General features: G+C 51.4%; 1 protein-coding gene and 2 long non-coding RNA genes across 5 annotated transcripts; 2 read left to right on the top strand and 1 right to left on the bottom strand.

Annotated features, from left to right (window-relative positions):
- The first annotated feature begins 8,585 nt into the window (after positions 1 to 8,585).
- On the top strand, positions 8,586 to 10,063 carry LOC143272927 (uncharacterized). Its single transcript, XR_013050589.1, has 3 exons — positions 8,586 to 9,281; positions 9,628 to 9,657; positions 9,692 to 10,063. It is a non-coding gene; the product is annotated as an uncharacterized LOC143272927 (long non-coding RNA).
- A 906-nt stretch (positions 10,064 to 10,969) lies between these two features.
- On the bottom strand, positions 10,970 to 19,772 carry LOC121827175 (uncharacterized). Of its 3 annotated transcripts, XR_013050588.1 has the most exons (5): positions 19,608 to 19,772; positions 19,132 to 19,347; positions 18,576 to 18,750; positions 16,980 to 17,108; positions 10,970 to 16,661 (listed from the first exon to the last, which is right to left on the bottom strand). It is a non-coding gene; the product is annotated as an uncharacterized LOC121827175 (long non-coding RNA). The 3 variants fall into 3 exon arrangements; XR_013050586.1 differs by having other exon boundaries at positions 19,132 to 19,772; XR_013050587.1 differs by lacking the exon at positions 18,576 to 18,750 and having other exon boundaries at positions 19,132 to 19,772.
- On the top strand, positions 13,688 to 18,593 carry Sbk3 (SH3 domain binding kinase family member 3). The gene is made up of 4 exons (XM_006991957.4): positions 13,688 to 13,807; positions 14,296 to 14,446; positions 14,892 to 15,094; positions 16,537 to 18,593. The coding sequence occupies exons 1-4, from the start codon at positions 13,763 to 13,765 to the stop codon at positions 17,221 to 17,223; spliced, it is 1,086 nt and encodes a 361-aa protein (XP_006992019.1). The 5' UTR covers positions 13,688 to 13,762; the 3' UTR covers positions 17,224 to 18,593.
- Positions 19,773 to 19,816: the final 44 nt, after the last annotated feature.

The raw sequence follows: 19,816 nt of genomic DNA, 5'->3' as shown, positions 1-19,816 counted from the left end.
CTTCCTATAAGGACAGCTGTCATTTTGATGAAGTTTTAGCTCTGTTTCCTGTTGCTGTGGGAAATTACCCTGACAAAGGCAACTTCATGGAGAAAAGGTGTATTTGGCTCACAATGCCTGGTTACAGTCCATCATTGCAGGGAGGTCTAAGGCGCATAAGCTTGAAGCAGCTAATCACAGCATTTCCACAGTCAAGAGCTGAGAGCGGTGAATTGTGGGAGCCCACAGAGGTTTCCTAGTGAGAACTTACTCAGGGTCAGAGGATCTGAGCTTGCTTTACCCAGCAGGGCTGCGTCACCAGATGATTTGATCATGTGCACGGTTACCAGGTGTTTGGAAGGGTCCGCACTTGGCTGTGCGGTGTGCTTTGATCTAGCAAGGGTGAGGTCTTTACTTCTCCCTTTGGCATATTATAAAAAGCCCTTTTGAATAAAGGACGAGGCTGTTGGGTATGGATCCAAGCCCTCCCAAAGCTACCCTATGTTTCTTTCTTCACGTCTCCATCTCTCTTTCTATCTGTCATTTCTTAATTCCTCTTTCCTCCACCTAAGAATCCTTCAAAAAGTGGGAGCTGGACTCCAATAGTGAATTAATGCTTGTATTCACTTCACTCTCTCTGTTCTTAAACAGTCTGGTATCCCCTGCCCAGGGGATGGTACCACCCACAATGGGCAGGTCTTCCCACCTCAATGAATGCAATCAAGATAATCTTTCACAGAAATGCCCATAGGTCCAACCTAATTTTCCCAGAAGATTCTAGACTGTGTCAAATTGACAGAATGAAACAGGATTCCACCCTGCTGGCACAGGTGTACACTGTGCTGGTAAAAGTGAAGGATACTGCAGTGATCCTATTTGTAAATAACGTCACTTTCTGAGATGCCAAGAATTAGAACTTTGATACTTATTTTTCTTCTTTTCTCTTGGTGTGTGCCTGTTTGCACATGTGCATGCATGTATGTGTGTTTGTGTTGCACATGCATATGTGTTCATGTGTGTTTGGAAACTGGAGGACAACCTCCAGTGTTATTTCTCAGGTGTCAACCACCTTTTTTTTTTTTTTTTTTTTTGAGACAAGGTCTCTTGCTGGCTGGCCTTGAGCTCATCTGTAGAATTCTCCTGCCTCCATCTTCCAAGAGCTGGGATTATAGTCATGCATCACTACGCCTACAATATGCTGTGCAGATCCAGGCTGGCCTTCAGCTCCTGGTCCTCCCTGGGATGTCATGTGGGTGTCACCATACCCAGCTGCACATGTGTCTTTCCAGGAAACGATTGGTGCCACTGTGTCCCTCCATCCACGTGGACTGCCTGCTAGCATGCCAGCCTCAGCCAGCTTTAATCATTGACCCCCACCCATGTCTGGAAGGCCCGTGAGAGGGCTCTGAGGGTAAAGGCACTTGTCACCAATCCTGATGCTGATCCCCAGGACCCAGATGGTGGAAGGAGAGAACAAACTCCTGCAAGCTGTCCTCTGATCTCTACTGTAGGCTGTGTGGCAGCTACAAATAATAATTTTAAAATAATGTATCTGGAATAGAGTGGGTACAGAATGACCTAAACAACCAGTTCTCTGGGCTTCGTTCCTCCTTCTGTTGGATGGAATTACAGCCACTCTCCCTCCTGGATGCTCCTCATTGGCTCATTGATCATCCACCCCTTCTCACTGGGACCTAGGGACCATGTGTGTGGTTCACCACGTCCTCAGCATCAGAGGCACAGAAAACACACAGCAAACAAGCAAGGTGAGGATTGTATACCAGCCGACTCCCCACTTTGTAGAGGAGGTAAGTGAGGCTCAAACAGACCAGGGGACAGCTGGACATGGTGCAAACAAAACCTGTAAGTCTCAGTGTTGGGGAGACAGAAGCAAGAGGATTGTGAGTTCAAGGACGTTGATGGCTGTATAGTGAGAACCTGTCTTAAAAGAGCAAAACCAAGAATAGAGCTTGGGGTGTGGCTCAGTGGTAAAGCCCCTGCCTAGAATCCCCCAGTGAGGGGCTGGGGGTGTGGCTCAGTGGTAGAGCCCCTGCCTAGAATCCCCCAGTGAGGGGCTGGGGTGTGGTCTAGTGGTAGAGCCCCTGCCTAGAATCCCCCAGTGAGGGGCTGGGGGTGTGGCTCAGTGGTAGAGCCCCTGCCTAGAATCCCCCAGTGAGGGGCTGGGGTGTGGTCTAGTGGTAGAGCCCCTGCCTAGAATCCCCCAGTGAGGGGCTGGGGTGTGGCTCAGTGGTAGAGCCCCTGCCTAGAATCCCCCAGTGAGGGGCTGGGGTGTGGTCTAGTGGTAGAGCCCCTGCCTAGAATCCCCCAGTGAGGGGCTGGGGTGTGGCTCAGTGGTAGAGGCCCTGCCTAGAATCCCCCATGGAGGGGCTGGGGTGTGGTCTAGTGGTAGAGCCCCTGCCTAGAATCCCCCAGGGAGGGGTTGGGGTGTGGCTCAGTGGTAGAGCCCCTGCCTAGAATCCCCCAGTGAGAGGCTGGGGTGTGGCTCAGTGGTAGAGCCCCTGCCTAGAATCCCCCAGTGAGGGGCTGGGGTGTGGCTCAGTGGTAGAGCCCCTGCCTAGAATCCCCCAGGGAGGGGCTGGGAGTGTGGCTCAGTGGTAGAGCCCCTGCCTAGAATCCCCCAGTGAGGGGCTGGGGGTGTTGCTTAGTGGTTAGAGTACTTACCTAGTGTGTGGAAGTCCCTGGCTTCTATCTTCAATATTGCAAAAATACATACATACATATGGATGCACACACAGTCATTAATTTTTTTTAAAAAAAGAAAACCACAGGTCAAAAAAAGATGAAATTGCTCATCACTGAAAATAGTTTTCACCAACATTTTTATTTATTGTATGTAGGCGCATATGTCATGGTACATGTGGAGATCAGAGGACAACTTGCAAGAGTCGTTTCTCTTCTTCCATCACCTGGGACCTGGGGGTTGAACTCAGGTCATTAGGACCTGATGGCAAGTACCTTTACCATTGACCCATGTTGTCAGTCCTGAAGATAATACCTTTACATACAGAAGGGGGCTTAAAACTTTGAAATGAGGCTGGAAAGTGTAGCTCAGTTGGTAGAGTATTAGTGTGCCATACATGAAGCTCTAGGTTGAATCGCCTACCCTGAGAAAACTAGATTCGATCCCAGCACTCAGGAGGTGGTGGTGGGAGGTGTGGGGGATCCAAAGTTCAAGCTTGTCTTTGGCTACATAGTGTTTTAGAGACCAGTCTGGCCTACATGAGACTGTGTTTCAAAAATAAGTAAGGCTGGCTGGGTGGCTGTCCTGGTTAGATTTTTGCCAACTTGATACAAGCTGGAGTCCATAAGGCTTTTTCTTGGTTAATGGTGGATGCAGGAGAATCCAACTCACCGTGGGGGGTGCCACCCCTGGGCAAGTGGTCCTGGGCTGTATAAGAAAGCAGGCTGAGCCGGGCGGCGGCGGCACACGCCTTTAATCCCATCACTCAGGAAGCAGAACCAGGTGGATCTCAGTGAGTTAGAGGCCAGCCTGAGAGTTCCAGGGCAGCTGGACCTGTTACACAGAGAAACCTTGTCTTGAAAAGACAAACAAAAGAAGGAGAAGGAGATGGAGAAGGAGGAGATGAAGAAGAAGAGGGAAGAGGAGGAGAAGAACAAGAACAAAAAGAAGAACGAAAACAAGAAAACAAGAAGAAGGCTGAGCAAGCTGGTAGGCAGCATTCTTCCATGGCCTCTGCTTCAGGTCCTTCCTGAAGCTCCTGCCCTGAGTTCCTATCTTGGCTTCCTTCAGCAAACTGTGACTCAGCATACATAAACCAAATAAATGCTTTCCTCCCCAAGCTGGTTTTGGCCATAGTTTTCATCACAGAAATAGAAAATAAACCAAGAAAATGGTTGAGCTGGTAAAGGTGCTCGCCGAGCAGGCCTGGAGATCGGAGTTCAAGTTCTGGGACTCACATGGTGGAAGGCAAGAACTGACTCCCTCAGACTTACACATATTGCCCCACCTCATGCATGCACACCGTAAATAAAATGTATCAAAATCAATTAATTAAAGAATAAACGTTTAATATGATCTGTCACTACAGTGTGAGCTCAACCAACAACCATTGCTACAGTTACTTTTAGAATATTTTCATTACCCACAAAAGAAAACACTAAACCTCTTAGCTATCACACACACACACACACACACACACACACACACAGCAACCAGGGATTTGCTTCCTGTCTATGTTTTATTATTGTTGGCTGGCTTTGAACTTGTTGTGTGGCTGAGGATGACCTTGAACTCCTGATTCTCCTCCTTCACCTCCCAAGTGCTGGGATTACAAGTGAGCATCACTGTGCCTAGTTGGGTTAATTTATTTTATGTGTGTGACTGCTTTGCCTGCATGTATGACATGTATGTGGCCCCACAGACATGCTTGGTGTCTACAGAGGTCAGAAGAGGGCGTCAGCTTCCTTGGAACTAGAGTTATGATGGTAGTGAGTCACCATGTGGAGACCAAACCCAGGTCCTCTGCAAGAGCAGCGCGTGTTCTGAATTCCTGGGCCATCTCTCCAGCCCCTACCCCCATGCCTCATCTTTTCTATGCTGGGATTGAACCCACGGCTTCACACACGCTAGACAAGCGCTCTACCAACTGAGCTACATCCCCAGCCCTGTCTCTGGAGTCCTGTTACTGTTTATGGTTTGTTTGTTTTCAGGTATGGTCTTGCCCGGTAGCCCAGGTTGGCCTTAGCCTACTGTATACCCCAGGCTGCCCTTGAGCTGCGGCTCTTCCTGTCCCAGCCTCCTGAATGCTGAGGTAACAGATGAGCAGCACCCGGTCTGTTTCTAATCTCTGTAGAGCTCTGTGAGAGCTGCTTGCCGCGTTTGTCTCTGCCGGACCCCAGAATTCCCCGCACCACTTGGTACATAGCGGCAGGGTGGGTGCTCCACAGCTGCTTAATCTCCTTGTTCTGATAAGAACCCAGTCCCCGCCGCAACGACCTCACTTCCCACCCTTGTTTGTCACACGGGCTCTGCTCAGACACCTCTTCCTCCCTCACTCCCGGCCCCTCAGACCGTTGAGAGCTACTCTGGGGCTTGACTTTGCCACCTCCCTTAGATCAGGTGCGCCCGGTTTCGCAATCCCTGGCAAGCCCGTCTGCATACTTTGCAAACACCCATAGGGCAAGGATGGAAGCCATCTGCTGTCGCCCGAGGCCGGCCCCCTCCTCCTGGCTCAGCTGAGGCAAAGTCCAAGGAAGTTTGTATTGAGGTGGAATGGAAGTGAGAGACAGAGAGAAAACGGTAACCTTGATCGACATTTATCTGCCCAGAGCCCTTGGGTCACAAACTCATGCCGAGGGTGTGAGATGCGGTGGGTTTTGCATGGGAGATCCCAACTCTGCCACTGACCCCCAGCAGGACGAGGAGCAGGAGACTTAATCTCTGCAAGTCTGTCTTTCCTCAACTATGAAACCCAGCTAAGAATAGGACCAACCTCCCTGGAGCTCCTGTGAGGATTAACACGGGGGCTGGTAATACGCAGAGTTCAGTAAATACCAGCTAGAATTATTGCTAATCGCACAGGATTTATGCGACCATTAGACCCACTGTATTTGGCCACCAGACTGTCTTTTCATTCCACACACATTTCCCGAGACAGGGAGAGAGAACCCAGCGTGCCTTGGGCACTCTGAGACCTTCCGTGTGACCGGGGTGTTGGGTGAGATGGGGTGAGACTCGAGATAAGACCCAGCAGGTGCCAGCCCCTGAGAGATCTGGGGCCAGGATGGGGAGCTTTGGACTTTTCCAAGAGCAATAGGGAGCCCGGGGAGGCTATGGAGAAGAGGAGGGGCCGAGTCAGAGCTGAACATCAGAAAAATAACCAGCCCCTTCGGGGTTACGGTGGGCCATTCCAGGAAACAGGCTGGGGATGGGAAAGGCTGAGGTGACCGTTCATTTAGGAGAGGATGGGTTCTGGAGAGAAGCCCCCTGGGGTTGAAGACAGCACCAGTTCTTAGCCTGTGGTTTCCGAGTTCTAGAAAGATCCTGAGTAGATACAGTGGGGTCTCTGGTCCCTGGATATTCCCTGCCAAGATGTAGATGTTATATATAAACTAAAAATAGCACGACGTAGCTCAGCTGGTAGAATGCTTGCCTAGCATACACAAAGCCTGGATTCGATCCCTAGTACCACATTAAGACAAAGTATACAGGGCTAGAGAGGCGGCTCGGTGCTTAAGAGACTTGCTGCTCTGATGGGGGATCAGGGTTTTGTTCCCATCACCCACAGGGCAACTCACAACTGTCCCTAACTCCTGTGGGATCCAACGCCCTCTTCTGGCCTTCGAGAGCACCAGGCACTCACGTGTGTACAGACATACATACATTCAGGCAAAATGGCCATACAGATATAATAAAAATGAATAAATCTTTTTAAAAAAGAAACCAAGTAGGTGCAGTGGCAAACATCTATCATCCCAGCACTCAGCAGGAGAATCAGAAGCTCAGGATCATTCTTGGAGGCCAACCTGGGCTACATGAGACCTTGTCTCAAAAAAAAAAAAAAAAACAAACAAACAAACAAAAAAAAACAAACGTGTGTGTTGGGGAATCTCTTCCAATACTAAGTATTAAAGGTAGGGCCTTACATATGCTGGAGCAGGTGCTCTTCCACTGAGCTACATCCCTAGCACATCCTCCCGTGTGTGTGTGTGTGTGTGTGTGTGTGTGTGTGTGTGTGTGTGTGTGTGTGTGTGCGCGCGCGCGCGCGCGCACACACACACTTGGGGCCTTGCTCAGATGCTCTGCCGTTGAGGTACATTCTGACCCCTGTGTCTATTACTACTGTTTGTTTTTACATTGCACTTTGAGACACTCTCACCAAGCGGCCTTGAGCTTTGTGATCCTCCTGCCTTCCCCTCCCGAGGGCTTTGGATTACAGACCTGCACCATCACCCCTGTGGCAGGTGTGGTCTATAAAGTTGCCCAGAATACAGAATGAGCCATTACTGAACCGTTGCCCTGAGGGAAGGCAAGAGTCAGGTTCCCAAGGGTGGCGGGCCACATCTTCATCAGCCAGTCAACACACAGCTTTGTTTATTTATGGGTCTTTGTTCAAATGTCTATGGTTAGAAGAAGCCAGCAAGACCGCACATCCAGTAATGCTGCTTGCCACCAGGGTGACAACCTCCGTTTGATCCCCAGGACCCACCTAGTAGGAAAGAACCGACTCTCCATATGCTTGCTGAGGCATGTCCAGGCTTGTGTACACACACACACACACACACACACACACACACACACACACACACACACATAAACGTAAATACGCATTTGTTCTTTCTTCAGTGTTATTACATTTACTTGTTTATTTATTGTGTGTGCATGTATAAGCGTGTGGGCACTGGTGTGCCGCGGTGCATTGGGGGAGGTCAGAGGACACCTCTTGGGAGTCAGGTCTCTTCTCTAAACACATACGTCCCAGATATTGAACCAGGCCATCAGATTTGCTGGCCAGTAAACTGGTTGAGCCGTCTCACTGGCCCCATAAATACGGACTGTTGCTTCATTGACATTGAACTCAAGACCAACAGCAACATCCGGCTCATGTCTGGCTGGAGCTTGCCTAGCATAGATTTGTCGTGTGTGTGTGTGTGTGTGTGTGTGTGTGTGTGTGTGTGTGTGTGTGTGTGTGTTTATACAGGTGGATCACCTGAGGTTAGCCTAGGTTACAGAGTAACACTCTGTCTCAAATAAACAAACTGTAATAGGTTATTTTGTTATCTTTTCTTTCTTTTTTTTTGTCTTATTATTGGTGCTGGGAATGCAACACTTGCCAAACAAATGCTCTCCTGTTGAGCTATTTCCTTGCTTGGTTTCGAGACAAGGTTTCTCTGTGTAACAGTCCTGGCGATCTGTCCTAGAACTCGCTTTGTAGACCAGTAACTCATAGAGATCTGGCCTCGAACTCACAGAGATCCGCCTGCCTGTGCCTCCCACATGCTGGGATTAGAGACATGCACCACCACCATTCGGCCCTCAGCCCACTTTTATTAGTCAATTATTATCATTATGATTTTGTAAAGATTTGTGTGTGTGTGTGTGTGTGTGTGTGAGAGAGAGAGAGAGAGAGAGAGAGAGAGAGAGAGAGAGAGAGAGAGAGAGAGAGAGTTCAGTCCCTGCAGAGGCCAGAAGAGGGCGTTGGATCCCCAGAGCTGGAGTTACAGGCAGAAGTGAGTTACCCAATACAGGTGCTGAGAACCAAACATAGATCCTCTACACCAACAGCAAGAGTCCTTAACCACTGAACCACCTTTCCAACTCCTCCAAGTTGGATCTTCAGTCTTGGAAAATAGATCAAACGTCTATTTTCCAGGGTCCTCAAGTTGGATCAGTCATGCGCCAAGTCCTGACGGGCTTATCAGGCCTTTGTCAGAGATTGCAACAACATTTAGTTTTCCTCAGATTGTCAAGCCGGCCTGTGACCTCAAAAAGTAATAATACAAAGCCTAAAGTCAGACGAGAGGGCTGTGTGGCCAAGAAAGTCTTCCTCCTCTGACTGGGGAATTCTCCTTCAAGGCCAAGGCTGGTGAAAATGTGTCACTTCTTGCAGATGGGGGAAGATATTAGCAAGCAGCAACATGTTCAGGCAGCCCTTGCCACCCCTGCTGATGAGAGCATGGGATTGACTGGGAGCTTCGTGTCCCATCCTCAGCATCAGAGTGCATCAGAGACCGTGTGTCACATGCCAGACTCGGAGACTCTCTTGGAAGGGAAGAAACGCAACTCATGAATGTTTTGTTGAGCTGCTGGGGGTCAAAGCCAGTCACGGAAGGTCAAAACAGGATGCTATTTATACAAAATTGAAAAACAGGCAACATGACACCCTATGGCAGTGACAGATTTATTCACATGGAGCAAAATGGAGCAAAATCGTTTCCATTGTAAAGCCAAGAGTTGCCGACACCTCCTTGAAGCTAGTGGCTGCTCCTGGGGAGAAAGGGTAAGATTCGAAGAGGAAAAGGTACCCGAAGGGCCTCCGTTATTTGAGAAATCGGGTTGCTGGTCACATTTATTTATTTAGGGGGAGGTGTGCCTGTGTGACATGGCAAACGAGAGGAAAGCTTGCTGGAGTTGGTGCCCTCTTTCCACCGTGGTGCGGGTCCTCTGGATCGAACTCCGGCTGTCAGGCCTGGAAGCAAACACCTTCACTGACTGAACCATCTTGGCGACCCTTAAAGCGTCTCTCTACATCACACGGAAGGAAACTGAGGCACGGAGGCACATTCATCAGAGACCCCAAGACCAGCCAGGAAACAGCAAGGTCAGGAAAGGGTCACGGGAGGAGCCCTGGGGGCTGGCAGTGAGCGGGACCGGAGGAGGAAGGCTTGGTTCCCAGGGTTCAGCTTTAAAGAGGGGAGTGGTGTGTGTATGTGTGTACACCCTAGCGCCAGGCCTGGACTGTCCCCTGCCACACCTGTGTGTTGAGGTCACTCTGGGTGACCCCGTGAAGCAGTCGTTGCTAAATGGAGAGGTGCAAAGCTCCCCGGATCATCAGTGAGCTTGGGGGGAGGGCTGTGACAGGCTGGAGGCCTGAGGGGCCCCCTCTCCGGCTCCTCCCCGCAGGCCCAGGTGGCCACCTCCCCAGCCTGACCTTTCTGTTCTAACAGGCTGCTCTAACTACCATCCCTGCCGCCCAGGTTCCCACCACTGACCCTAAATCCCCTGAGCCAGAGAGCATGGGCAAGCCTGGAGATATGCCCACGGAAGGCCTCTGGATGGGAGACAAAGAGTGGGCTGGCATCGGCAGACCAGATGGGAATACTGGTACTTCGTGTCCGTGACCAATGACTGATTCTCCATGCCTCAGTTTCCCTGCCAGTAATCTGAGAAGTATCATTCTGATCACTAGTACGTGTTGGACTTCACAAACTCTTGGATAAATAAATTAAGAAAAAGAGAGTACAGTGCCCAGTGCCCAGGACCTGTCATCAAGTGCATAATATTATCATCGTATCATCTCCTGTTATTTTGGATTTTTTTTTTTTGCATACTCACAAGGGGAAAAAAATCAGTGCAAAAGACACAGCTATTTAGAAGACATGTATGGACATTTTTCTATTTACGAAGGTGTGTGTGTGTGTGTGTGTGTGTGTGTGTGTGTGTGTGTGTGTGTTTGCTACATGCTTCAGAATGCCTTCCGAAGGCAGAAGAGGTTGTTGGGTTCCCTGTAACTGGAGGATGTGGATGTGGATACTGGGAACTGAACCCAGGTCCTTTGCAATAGCAGCAAATGCTCTTAACTGCTGAGCCATCTCTCCAGCACTAAAAGGATTTAAATTTTCTTTAAAAAAAATTTCCGATCTTTTTTTGGAGACGGAGTCTCACTGTGTACCCCTGGCTGGCCTTAAATTCGTAGAGATCTGCCCAACTCTGCCTCCTGAATTCTGGGTATGAAAATGTGAGCCACCTGCACACGGGCTCCATCTGGAGGTCAGAGGATAAGTATGGGAGTCAGTTCCCTCCTTCCACGGGTGGGATGAAACTCAAGTTGTGAGGCTGGGCAGCGAGTATCGTTATCTGCTGAGCCATCTCTCCAGCCCCACCATGTACCGGTTTCTGCCTTAACCAGAGTATTTAAAGGACTTGTTGGGCGGGGGATTGAACCCACATAGGTTCTTGGTGGGTTTTAAAGGATAACAATGTGGTTAAATGATAGTGGACCTACCTAGATGGTGCAGAGAGGCACCCATGCAGGCAAAACACCAACCGTATTTAAAAATTAATATGTAGATGATAGTAAAATTGTAGTTGACATGTACTTTATTATTATCCTATGAAGAAAAGCATGAATGAGTTCCTATTAGGGACATTTGTCCTTTCAGGGAGTCCCAAAACCCCTTTGGCATACATATAGACTTTCATTTGAATTTTTCAAGGGTTTTATTTTGTTTGCTTTTTGCTTTTTTGGAGGGGTTGTTTTTTGTTTGGTTTTTTTTTTTTTAATTTCTGGGGGGTTTCTTTTGTTGTTTGTTTGCTTTGGTCTTGTTTTGTTTGTTTTCGTGTGTGTGTATGTGTGTGTGTGTGTGTGTGTGTGTGTGTGTGTGTGTTTTGTTTTGTTTTGTTTTGTTTTGTTTTTGAGACAGGGTTTCTCTGTGTAGCTCTGGTTGTCCTGGAACTCACTTGGTAGCCCAGGCTGGCCTCAAACTCACAGAGATCCACCTGCCTCTGCCTCCCGAGTGCTGGGATTAAAGGTGTGCACCACCACCAGGCTGTTTTTTTTTTTTTTTTCTTTTCTTTTGAGATGGTCTTGCTAAATTGTCTGGGTTGCCCTCAAACTCTCTGTGTCAACCAAGCTACCCTCAAACTCATTATCCTCCTGCCTCAGCCTCTTAAGTGCTGTGGGTACAGGCATGCACCACTCTACCTGGCTTTCTGGAATATTTAATTTAATTAGTTAGTCAATTAAATTCTAAGACAGTGTTTCAGTTTGTGCAGGCTGGCTTTCAACTCTCCATGTAGCTCAGGCATGTCTTAAACGTATGACCTTCCTGATTCAACCTCCCAAGTGACTGAGATGAAAGGTCTACACCACCATACCTGGCCAGATTTGTCTATTTGATTGTGTTGGGTCTTACTATGTATCCCAAGCTCCAGCTCACAATCCTCCTGCCTCAGCCTCCCACGTGCTGGGAGTACAGGCATGCACCACAATGTCTGGCTTTGTTGGAGTGTTTTGTTTTTATTAACGTTATGGCATTGGTTTTGTTTGGTGTGTGTGTGTGTGTGTGTGTGTGTGTGTGTGTGTGTGTGTGTGTGTTAAGGTCAGAGGCCCACATGTGGGAGTCAGTTCTCTCCTTTCACCAGATGGGTTCCAGGGATCGAACTCAGATTGTCCGGTTTGATCTCAGGCCCCTTTACCTGCTGAGCCACCTCGCCAGCCCCATCAATCATTCTATGCCTTTGCTTACTTCCCCTAGTGGAACACGAAAAAGACAAGGAGCAAAGGAAATTCTACTTCAGCCCAGTCAGGCTCCTCAGTGACAGCCGCCACAGCCAGTTTCCTGGGGATCCTTCCAGAGCCTCGGAGAACTGTGTTGTGTCTTTATTAATAGCCGGCTGTAGTAGTAGTGGAAACATGAGTGGTACCAACGTCAGGGCTGTGAGTCACCCAGGCCTGGCACGGACCTGGCTCCCTCTGACCTGGTGTAAGGCGACGCTGCTCTCGGAACCCCGGTTTCCTGCTCCACGGGCTGGGGACAAAGCCTGGCACTATGGGCAGCTGGAAGGGGGCAGTGTAAAGCCCCCTGCTCCGCCGGCGGGGGTCAGGGCAGGTTGTAGAGCACAGAGAGATGTTGTGACCTGCTGTGTCCCCAGCAACCTCTGCTCCCAAGTCCCAAGGGTGGCATGAGTCTGGACCGCTGGGTCCAGGAAGGAGGGCTGGAGTACGAGGGAGAAGGCTAGGGTGTCAGCCTTTGGGTCTGAGGCAGGAGGAAAGGAGCTTGGACCCTCGAGTCTGAGGGAAGAGAGGCTGGGGTCTGGATTCCGGGGTTTGTGGAAGTAGGTCTGGAGTCTAGACCCCTGGGTCCAAGCAAGGAGAGGCTGGGACGAGGGCTGAAGTCAGGGTTGGCCCGGTTTGAGAGAGGAGGGTTGAGGGGCTGGATCCCCGGGTCTGGAGGAGGAGGGCTGGGGACGTGGACTCCTGGGTATAGGGAAAGAGGGTTAAGGCCTGGACTCGTATGTTTAAGGCCGGCTGGGGCTTAGGCTTGGTGTTAAGGAGCAGGGCTGAGGGAGCAGTCCTGGCCTCCAGCCTTCAACACTCCCAGCCCCTAAAGGAAGCTCCGAACCCTAGACCAGTCATCCCCCCTGGCTTTGAACGAGTCTCCTCTTTCTTCTGCTCTCAGCCTGGCCCTTGGGGGTTCACGATATGTTTCGTCCCCTCTGTCCTGGGACCAGAGCCCGGAGTCCAAGCTGGTCTAAGTTTGGAAGGGGGAGGGAGGGGACAGCGGGTCAGGGGGGTGAGGGAGGCGTGTAGGGGGGGACAGGATGTCTCTGTCTCTGAGCTGTCACACACACCTCTGCCCAGAGAAAGGGAGGGACAAAAGGCACGGAGAGACAGAACAAAGAGAGACAGACACAGAGACGGCCCAAGAGAGCCAGAGAGGAAGGGAGGCAGAGGAGAGTGTAGGGACGTCCCATGGGCAGACTCGGTTGATAAACAGGGGACAGTGTGTAAGGGAGTCAGGGGCCCCAGCAAACAGAGGCAGGGGAGAGAGAGGGAGAGCACCCTGGGGAGAAACAAAGGGAGGAAGAGAGTAGAGGGAAAGGGGACAGACAGGTGAAAAGAAAAAGAGTCAAAGTTATACTCGGAGAGTAAAGAAAGGGATTGAGAGAAATAGAAAAGAGGGAGGAACAGAGACACAAAAGGCAGACAGGGAGGAGAGAGAGAGAGAGAGAGAGAGAGAGAGAGAGAGAGAGAGAGAGAGAGAGAGAGATTCAGAAGGAAAGAAAGACTGCCAGAGGTTGTAGAGAAGGGATCGAAGGCTGAGAAGACTGAAAAGAAATAAGTAAGGCAACAGAGGACGACACACCCCCAGGAGGGAAGAAGGAACTGGAGTCTGAGAAATAATCTCGGGGGCCAGAAAGATTGTTTCAGAGTGACGCCAAGGCCTCCCTCCAGCAGCTTCACCGCACCCGGCCAGGGAAAGACCCGTGGGGGTGCAGAGGGTCCCTCGGGCTGGTTCCTCTTCGGGGAGTCTAGATAAGGGGTGCATACAAGGGCCAGCTGACACCAGACAACCTGAGATGGAGCTCAGGGCCCTCGAGACCCCCGAGGATGGGGATACAGAGGTGAGAGGAGGGGCCAGAAGGGAGGCAGAGAGAGAGAGAGAGAGAGAGAGAGAGAGAGAGAGAGAGAGAGAGAGAGAGAGAGAGAGAGAGATGGGGGAGCTGGAGGCCCAGATTCAGGAAAGAACAACAGTGCAGACCCAAAGGGTCGATCTCTGGGACCAGAACATAAAGATCAGAACACATGGGAGAGAGGATGAAGGGGTCCCGTGGGCTAAACACAAAGCCATAGTTGGGGGCTGAGAACTTCTGGCTGCCCCCTCAGGTGGGGGCAGACAAAGCCTTTGAGACTGAGACCCCCTAACTTTGCTAGGATACAAAAACAGGTGTGCCCAGGCTGGGTGACTCACGGTGACTCATCCTTCTCTCTGGGGACAGTGACCCCTGTCCCTTGCATCCACAGCTTGGTTCTGGGCTTGGACTCGATCTCTCCTGTTGTTCAGGGAGGCCCCAGACTCACCCCTCAACCACCCCATTCCTTCTCCCCACAGGAGGACACAGCCATGGCCCTCCAGCGGCTGGTGGAGCTGACAGGAAGCAGGGTGATGTCGGTCAGAAGTCTGCGTGTCCAGTACCGTCTCCTCCGAAAGCTGGGTTCCGGTTCCTACGGCCGAGTGCTCCTAGCCCAGCCTCGCCAAGGGGGTGAGTCCAGCCACCCCAGGGGTAGACTTCAAATTCTCCCATCATGAGGCATCTCAGAGATAAGCTAGACCCGGTGGGAACTCAAGAAGTGCAGAGCTCCATGATCTTCTGAGAGACACAGGCCACCCAGAGAGAGCAAGTGGCTGACTCCAGGTCACACATCACACAGCAAGGCAGGCGAGCCATATGAACTGGCATTCATACCACCGCCATGCCCCTTAATTATAGGGAATGGAGGACCAGGGAGGGTAAGGCAACATGGCAGTCCAAGGCAGAGCAGGAAAGGACATAAGGGAAGGACTAGTGCCAACCCACACTTCACAGATGAAGACACTTGATTCTCACATGAGAATTCTCAGGCTCAGAGAGGTCAAGCGGCTTGCCTAAGGTCCCACAGCAGGACCAGGGTGTCCCGGGTGCTCATCTGACCCCATCTTTCTGACAGGTCAAACCGTGGCCCTTAAGCTCCTCCGGCGGGACTCGGTCCTGAGGACAACTTTCCTGAGAGAATTCTGTGTGGGCCGCTGCGTCTCTTCACATCCAGGCCTGCTGCAGACCCTGGGAAGGCCCCTGCAGACACCCCGACATTTTGCCTTTGCCCAGGAGTATGCACCCTGTGGGGATCTCAGCGGAATGCTCCAGGAGAAGGCAAGGCTGGATAGAACTGCTCAGGTCCCCCTCAGTCCCTAACCCCAAATCAGCGCTCCATCGAGATCACCCTGAGACCCCCAAATGACCTCCCTGTTTCTAAGTCTCAACACGGTTGCCTGCCTGACCCCAGCACTGATCCATATGACCATCTAAACATAAGCTTAGAAGGGAGAAGCTGGGTTGGCTTTAGGGTTGGGGATGGATTGTGGCTACTTGGGGATGGCGTATAGACTGATTTGAGGCTCCAGCTGGCATGGAGATTGGGAAGTGGGAATGGATGGATGGGATGGAAGGGTTTATGGTTGGTCATAGGTGGGCCGTGGTTGTAGAGGGAAAGCAGAAGCAGGGGTACTACTGTCAACAAGGGCAGGTTGGCACAGGCTGTCTCTGCAGGCTGACTTGCGGAGGCTTGAAGTGGACTTTCCTCTAGAAAGGATACTAGGTCAGGACTGAACCCAGGAGAGTCTAGCCCCTCTTATATTTGGAGATCGGGTGCATGGAGATATTGAGGAGTTGGCACTTTGGATTTGAGATAGAGTTAGGGGTAAGCAAAAAGAAGGATGAGAGGGAGGGAGAGGGGAGATGGGTGGATATTTGGGTGGAAGGATGATGAGTGGGTAGATGGATGGATGGGTGGTTAGGTGGATGGGTGGATGGATGAGTGCATACATGCATGGATGGACAGCTGGATGCTTAGTTTGATGTGTAGATGGATGGATTCATGGATGGATGGATGACTGTATGGATGCATGGATAGATGGATGGATTCATGGATGGATGGATGACTATGGATGCATGGACGACTGTGTGGATGCATGGATGGTGGATGGATGGATGACTGTGTGGATGCATGGATGGATGGATGACTGTGTGGATGCATGGATGGATGGACAACTGTGTGGATGCATGGGTGGATGCATGGATGGATAAATAGCTGCGTGGATGGCCACATGGATAGCTGTATAAACGCATAACTGCATGGTTAGTTAGGTATATGGACAGACAGATGAATGCATGCATGTTGTATGGATGGGTAGATGGCTGCATGGTTGGCTGCATGACTAACTGGATGGATGGATAGGTGAATTTGAGGCCAGTCTGGTCTACCTGAGACCCTGTTTCAGAGAGAGACAGAGTCAGAGACACACACAGAGAGAGAGACAGAGACGGAGATGGAGACACAGAGAGGGGCACAGAGACAGAAACCGAGAGGAATAAGTTCCGATGAGAAGTGGGGTTCTGTTGGGAGTCAGTGGAGGGACCTTAAGGGTGGCTGATCTGCAGGACTTTTCGTGTTTGTGGAGATATTGGATGGCTCTGGGGGCTCTGGGTTCTGGACCTTCAAACCTCAAGCGTCAGAATCCTTGGGAATCAAGAGCTATGTCCAGGATGGTGAAGCGAGAAGACAGCATGTCCCTTTTCCTTTCTCCCAACCTCAGGGCCTCCCAGAGCTGATGGTGAAGCGGGTAGCGGCCCAGCTGGCTGGAGCCCTGGACTTCCTCCACGGCCGGGGGCTAGTGCATGCAGATGTCAAGCCGGACAATGTGCTGGTCTTCGACCCTGACTGCAACAGAGTAGCCCTGGGTGACTTGGGTTTGACCCGACCTGAGGGCAGCCCAACCCCTGCCCCGCCAGTACCTCTGCCCACGGCACCGCCCGAACTCTGCCTCCTGCTACCGCCGAGCACCCTGCCCTTGAGGCCGGCCGTGGACTCCTGGGCCCTGGGCGTGCTTCTCTTCTGTACTGCCACAGCCTGCTTCCCCTGGGACATAGCGTTGGCCCCTGATCCTGAGTTCGAGGCGTTTGCCGGCTGGATGACCACTAAGCCCCAGCCCCCTCGGCCACCGGCACCCTGGGACCAGTTTGCACCCCCAGCTCTGACCTTGCTCCAGGGACTTCTGGACCTGGATCCCGAGACTAGGAGCCCTCCACTGGCTGTGCTGGATGTTCTAGGGGATGATTGGGGCCTCCAGGGGAGTGGAGAGGAGTCTGGGAGCTTGGGCGTTGTGTCCTATGAAGATGAGGAGGAAGAAGAGGGAGGATCGAGTTTGGAGGAGTGGACAGAGGAGGAGGAAGATGAAATTAAAGACGGTGGGAGGGTGGGGACAGGCAATAGGGGTTCCTGACCAGGTGACTGAGGGAGGTGGTCAGAACCTTGGCTAGAGTGTCCTAAGCCAGCCCTCGAGGCCACCTGGGAAAGGCGACAATCATTACCAGAAGACAGGGAACACTTCACTTTTGCCTGATGAAGGCTGGACTTGGAAGTGTAATCCCCCATCTGCAGGGCACACACACACACACACACACAACTGAGGACTCAGGGTCCGGATTGTGTACCGCTGTTACAGCCTCCCACTCCCCCCCCCCATCTCACTTTTCGTCCTTCTTCCTTCATTCTGTCCCATCTTGCTCCCTCTCCTCCTCCCCTTCCTCCTCTCTTCTCTCCTCATCATCTTTCCTTCTCCCCACTCCTCCGTCTCATGCTGATTTTCCTTCCAAAACAGTCTCGTGTATCCCAAACTGGCCTCAAACCCACTATGCAGATAGACGACCTTGAACTTCCGATCCTCCTGCCTCTGCCTCCCCAGTGCTGGGATTACAGGCGTGCATCTCCACACTGTCTTTGGGGTTCTGGGTAGAGATGGAACCCCGGGCTTCCTGCACGCTAGGGCAGGCCCCCTATTATTCCCAGACCCTGAGCACCGTCCCGATGAAAGTTTCTGTTCCTCCCACAGCTGTATTTCTGTATCTCTGAACCACTGACTGCTTATCATGAATTCTGATGGGACCACTCTTCTCCTCTAAGACCCTGGGTGGCCCCCACCAGCTGAGGCACAAAACCTGAACATGTAGGATCCGATGTTATGTTGATCTAGTGTTTCCTGGGCTCCGTGTCCGTTCCATTGTGGGAATCATATATGTATTCTGAAGTTAACCACACACACACACATCGCTGCCGAAAGGCGCTCGCACACCTTATTTGCTCCACCTGGCACACTTTGCTCCCTTCTTGGCCTACAGAACCTGGTCCCCATCCCTGAAGTCCTCCCAGCCATCTGTGTCTGTTCTTCCTTTCCTTATCACCAACTGCTGCGACGTGCTTGTGTTTTTTGTTTTTCTCATTTCTAAACCCTTCTGTTTTCTGTTTCCACAAAGCCCCAAGTAATCTATCTGGCTCAAAATATCCCAGCTCCATCTTTCTTCAAGGACCCATCAATCACGAGAGCCAGGGCTGGTTCCATGGGTCTTCCTCTCTCTCAAACAGCACACAGACCCCAGCTCAGTGTGCTTCACGTCCCCAGCACCCAGCGGAGGGGTAGGAACTACAAACATCACAGGAACTTATACTTTAAAAAACACCAAGTTCTCGTGTATCCCAGGATGTCATCTCACTATGGAATGGAGGATGGATAACCTTGATTATCCTCCTTGAACTTTTGATCCCCTGCCCCCACGCCCAAGTGCTGAAATTACAGACCTGTGCCACCATGGCGATTTACACAGCGCTGGAGATTTGAGCCACCCGAGTTTTGTGCAGGTCGAGCAAACAGAGCGACATGCCCCAAGCCAGAGTTTACACTTTCTAGATTTAGAAGTGAGTTCCCTAAATGCACCATGGTGCCCCGGATTGGACTTGGGAACAGGAAAAGGACCTTGAAGGCAACAAGGGTAGACAGGACGACTGTTATTAGGAGCGTTGCTAACTCAGTGTTAAATGTTGGGTGAGATGCTGACCTGGGGGGGGAGCGGGGGAGGGGTCCAAAGGACCTTTTGCAACTGTTTTTGTAAAACTCAAAATACTTAGAAAATAAAAAGTGTATTTGGACCATGAAATGAACCCGCATCCTCAATGCCTGAAGCCCACCAGACAGTGCAGCTGTCCCAGAGAAAGGGGGAAGTCACTCCTGAGCCCCAGCTGCCTCACCACCTGTTTCTGGCCCCTGGTCTGAGGTCATTTCTCATGACATCATTTTAGAATCCTGTCTCATTTTGTCCCTAAACAGGACCCTAGTGTCTGGGGCTCCTGGACATACCTCCGGGAAGATCTGTGTCCGCCAACAGGGCAGGGCAGCAGAGGCTGGGGAGCAGGTCAAATGGGGCCAGGATAAAGGAGAGATGAGACCGTCTGAGGGAGGAGGCTGCCATCTGCATCCCTAGATCTGAAGGAAGAGGGCTGGGATCCGTCCCGGGATCAGAGAGAAGAGGTCTCGGACCTAGTCTCTTGGATCGGAGAACGGAGGGCTGGATCCCTGGGTCTGAGGAAGGCAGTTTAGTCCTGGGCTTCTGGGCCTGAAGGAGGATGGCCGGGGTCCTGGACCTTGGGTCTGAGGGTTAATGGATGGGGCCTGGACTCCTGAGTCTGAGGAAGGAGGGTTGGGGTCTGAACCCTCAATCTGAGGGAAGAGGGCTGGGGTCTAGAGTCCTGAGCCTGAGAGAGGAAGGTTGTCCCGACCCTTGGATCTGAGGGATGAGGGCTAAGGGCTTGGATATGAGAGAGAAAGGGTGGTACCTGGACCTCGGTGTCTGATAGGTGGGCTGATTTCTAGAATCTTCCACTGAGGAAGGCTAGAGCGTGGACTGTGAACGTGAAGGAGGAGGGGAGTCTGGACTTCTGCTTCTGAGGGAGGAAGGCTACCAGGACTCTTGGGTAGTCCCAGGGAGGAGAGCTGAACACCCACACACCCACCCACCCACCCACCCCACCCCCGCCCCAAATCT

This window comes from Peromyscus maniculatus, chromosome 1, assembly GCF_049852395.1.
Source record: "Peromyscus maniculatus bairdii isolate BWxNUB_F1_BW_parent chromosome 1, HU_Pman_BW_mat_3.1, whole genome shotgun sequence".
NCBI classification, from domain to species: Eukaryota; Metazoa; Chordata; class Mammalia; order Rodentia; family Cricetidae; genus Peromyscus; species Peromyscus maniculatus.
The sequence above is the reverse complement of the archived record's forward strand: the minus strand, read 5'-3'. Positions and strand labels throughout refer to the sequence as shown.

Bases quoted from the DNA above. Each gene is read 5' to 3' on its own strand.
- Sbk3 (XM_006991957.4), top strand. From the start codon at position 13,763: ATGGAGCTCAGGGCCCTCGAGACCCCCGAGGATGGGGATACAGAG. The intron at 14,447-14,891 runs GTGAGTCCAGCC...TCTTTCTGACAG, and splicing joins AGCCCAGCCTCGCCAAGGGG to GTCAAACCGTGGCCCTTAAG. The intron at 15,095-16,536 runs GCAAGGCTGGAT...TCCCAACCTCAG, and splicing joins GCGGAATGCTCCAGGAGAAG to GGCCTCCCAGAGCTGATGGT.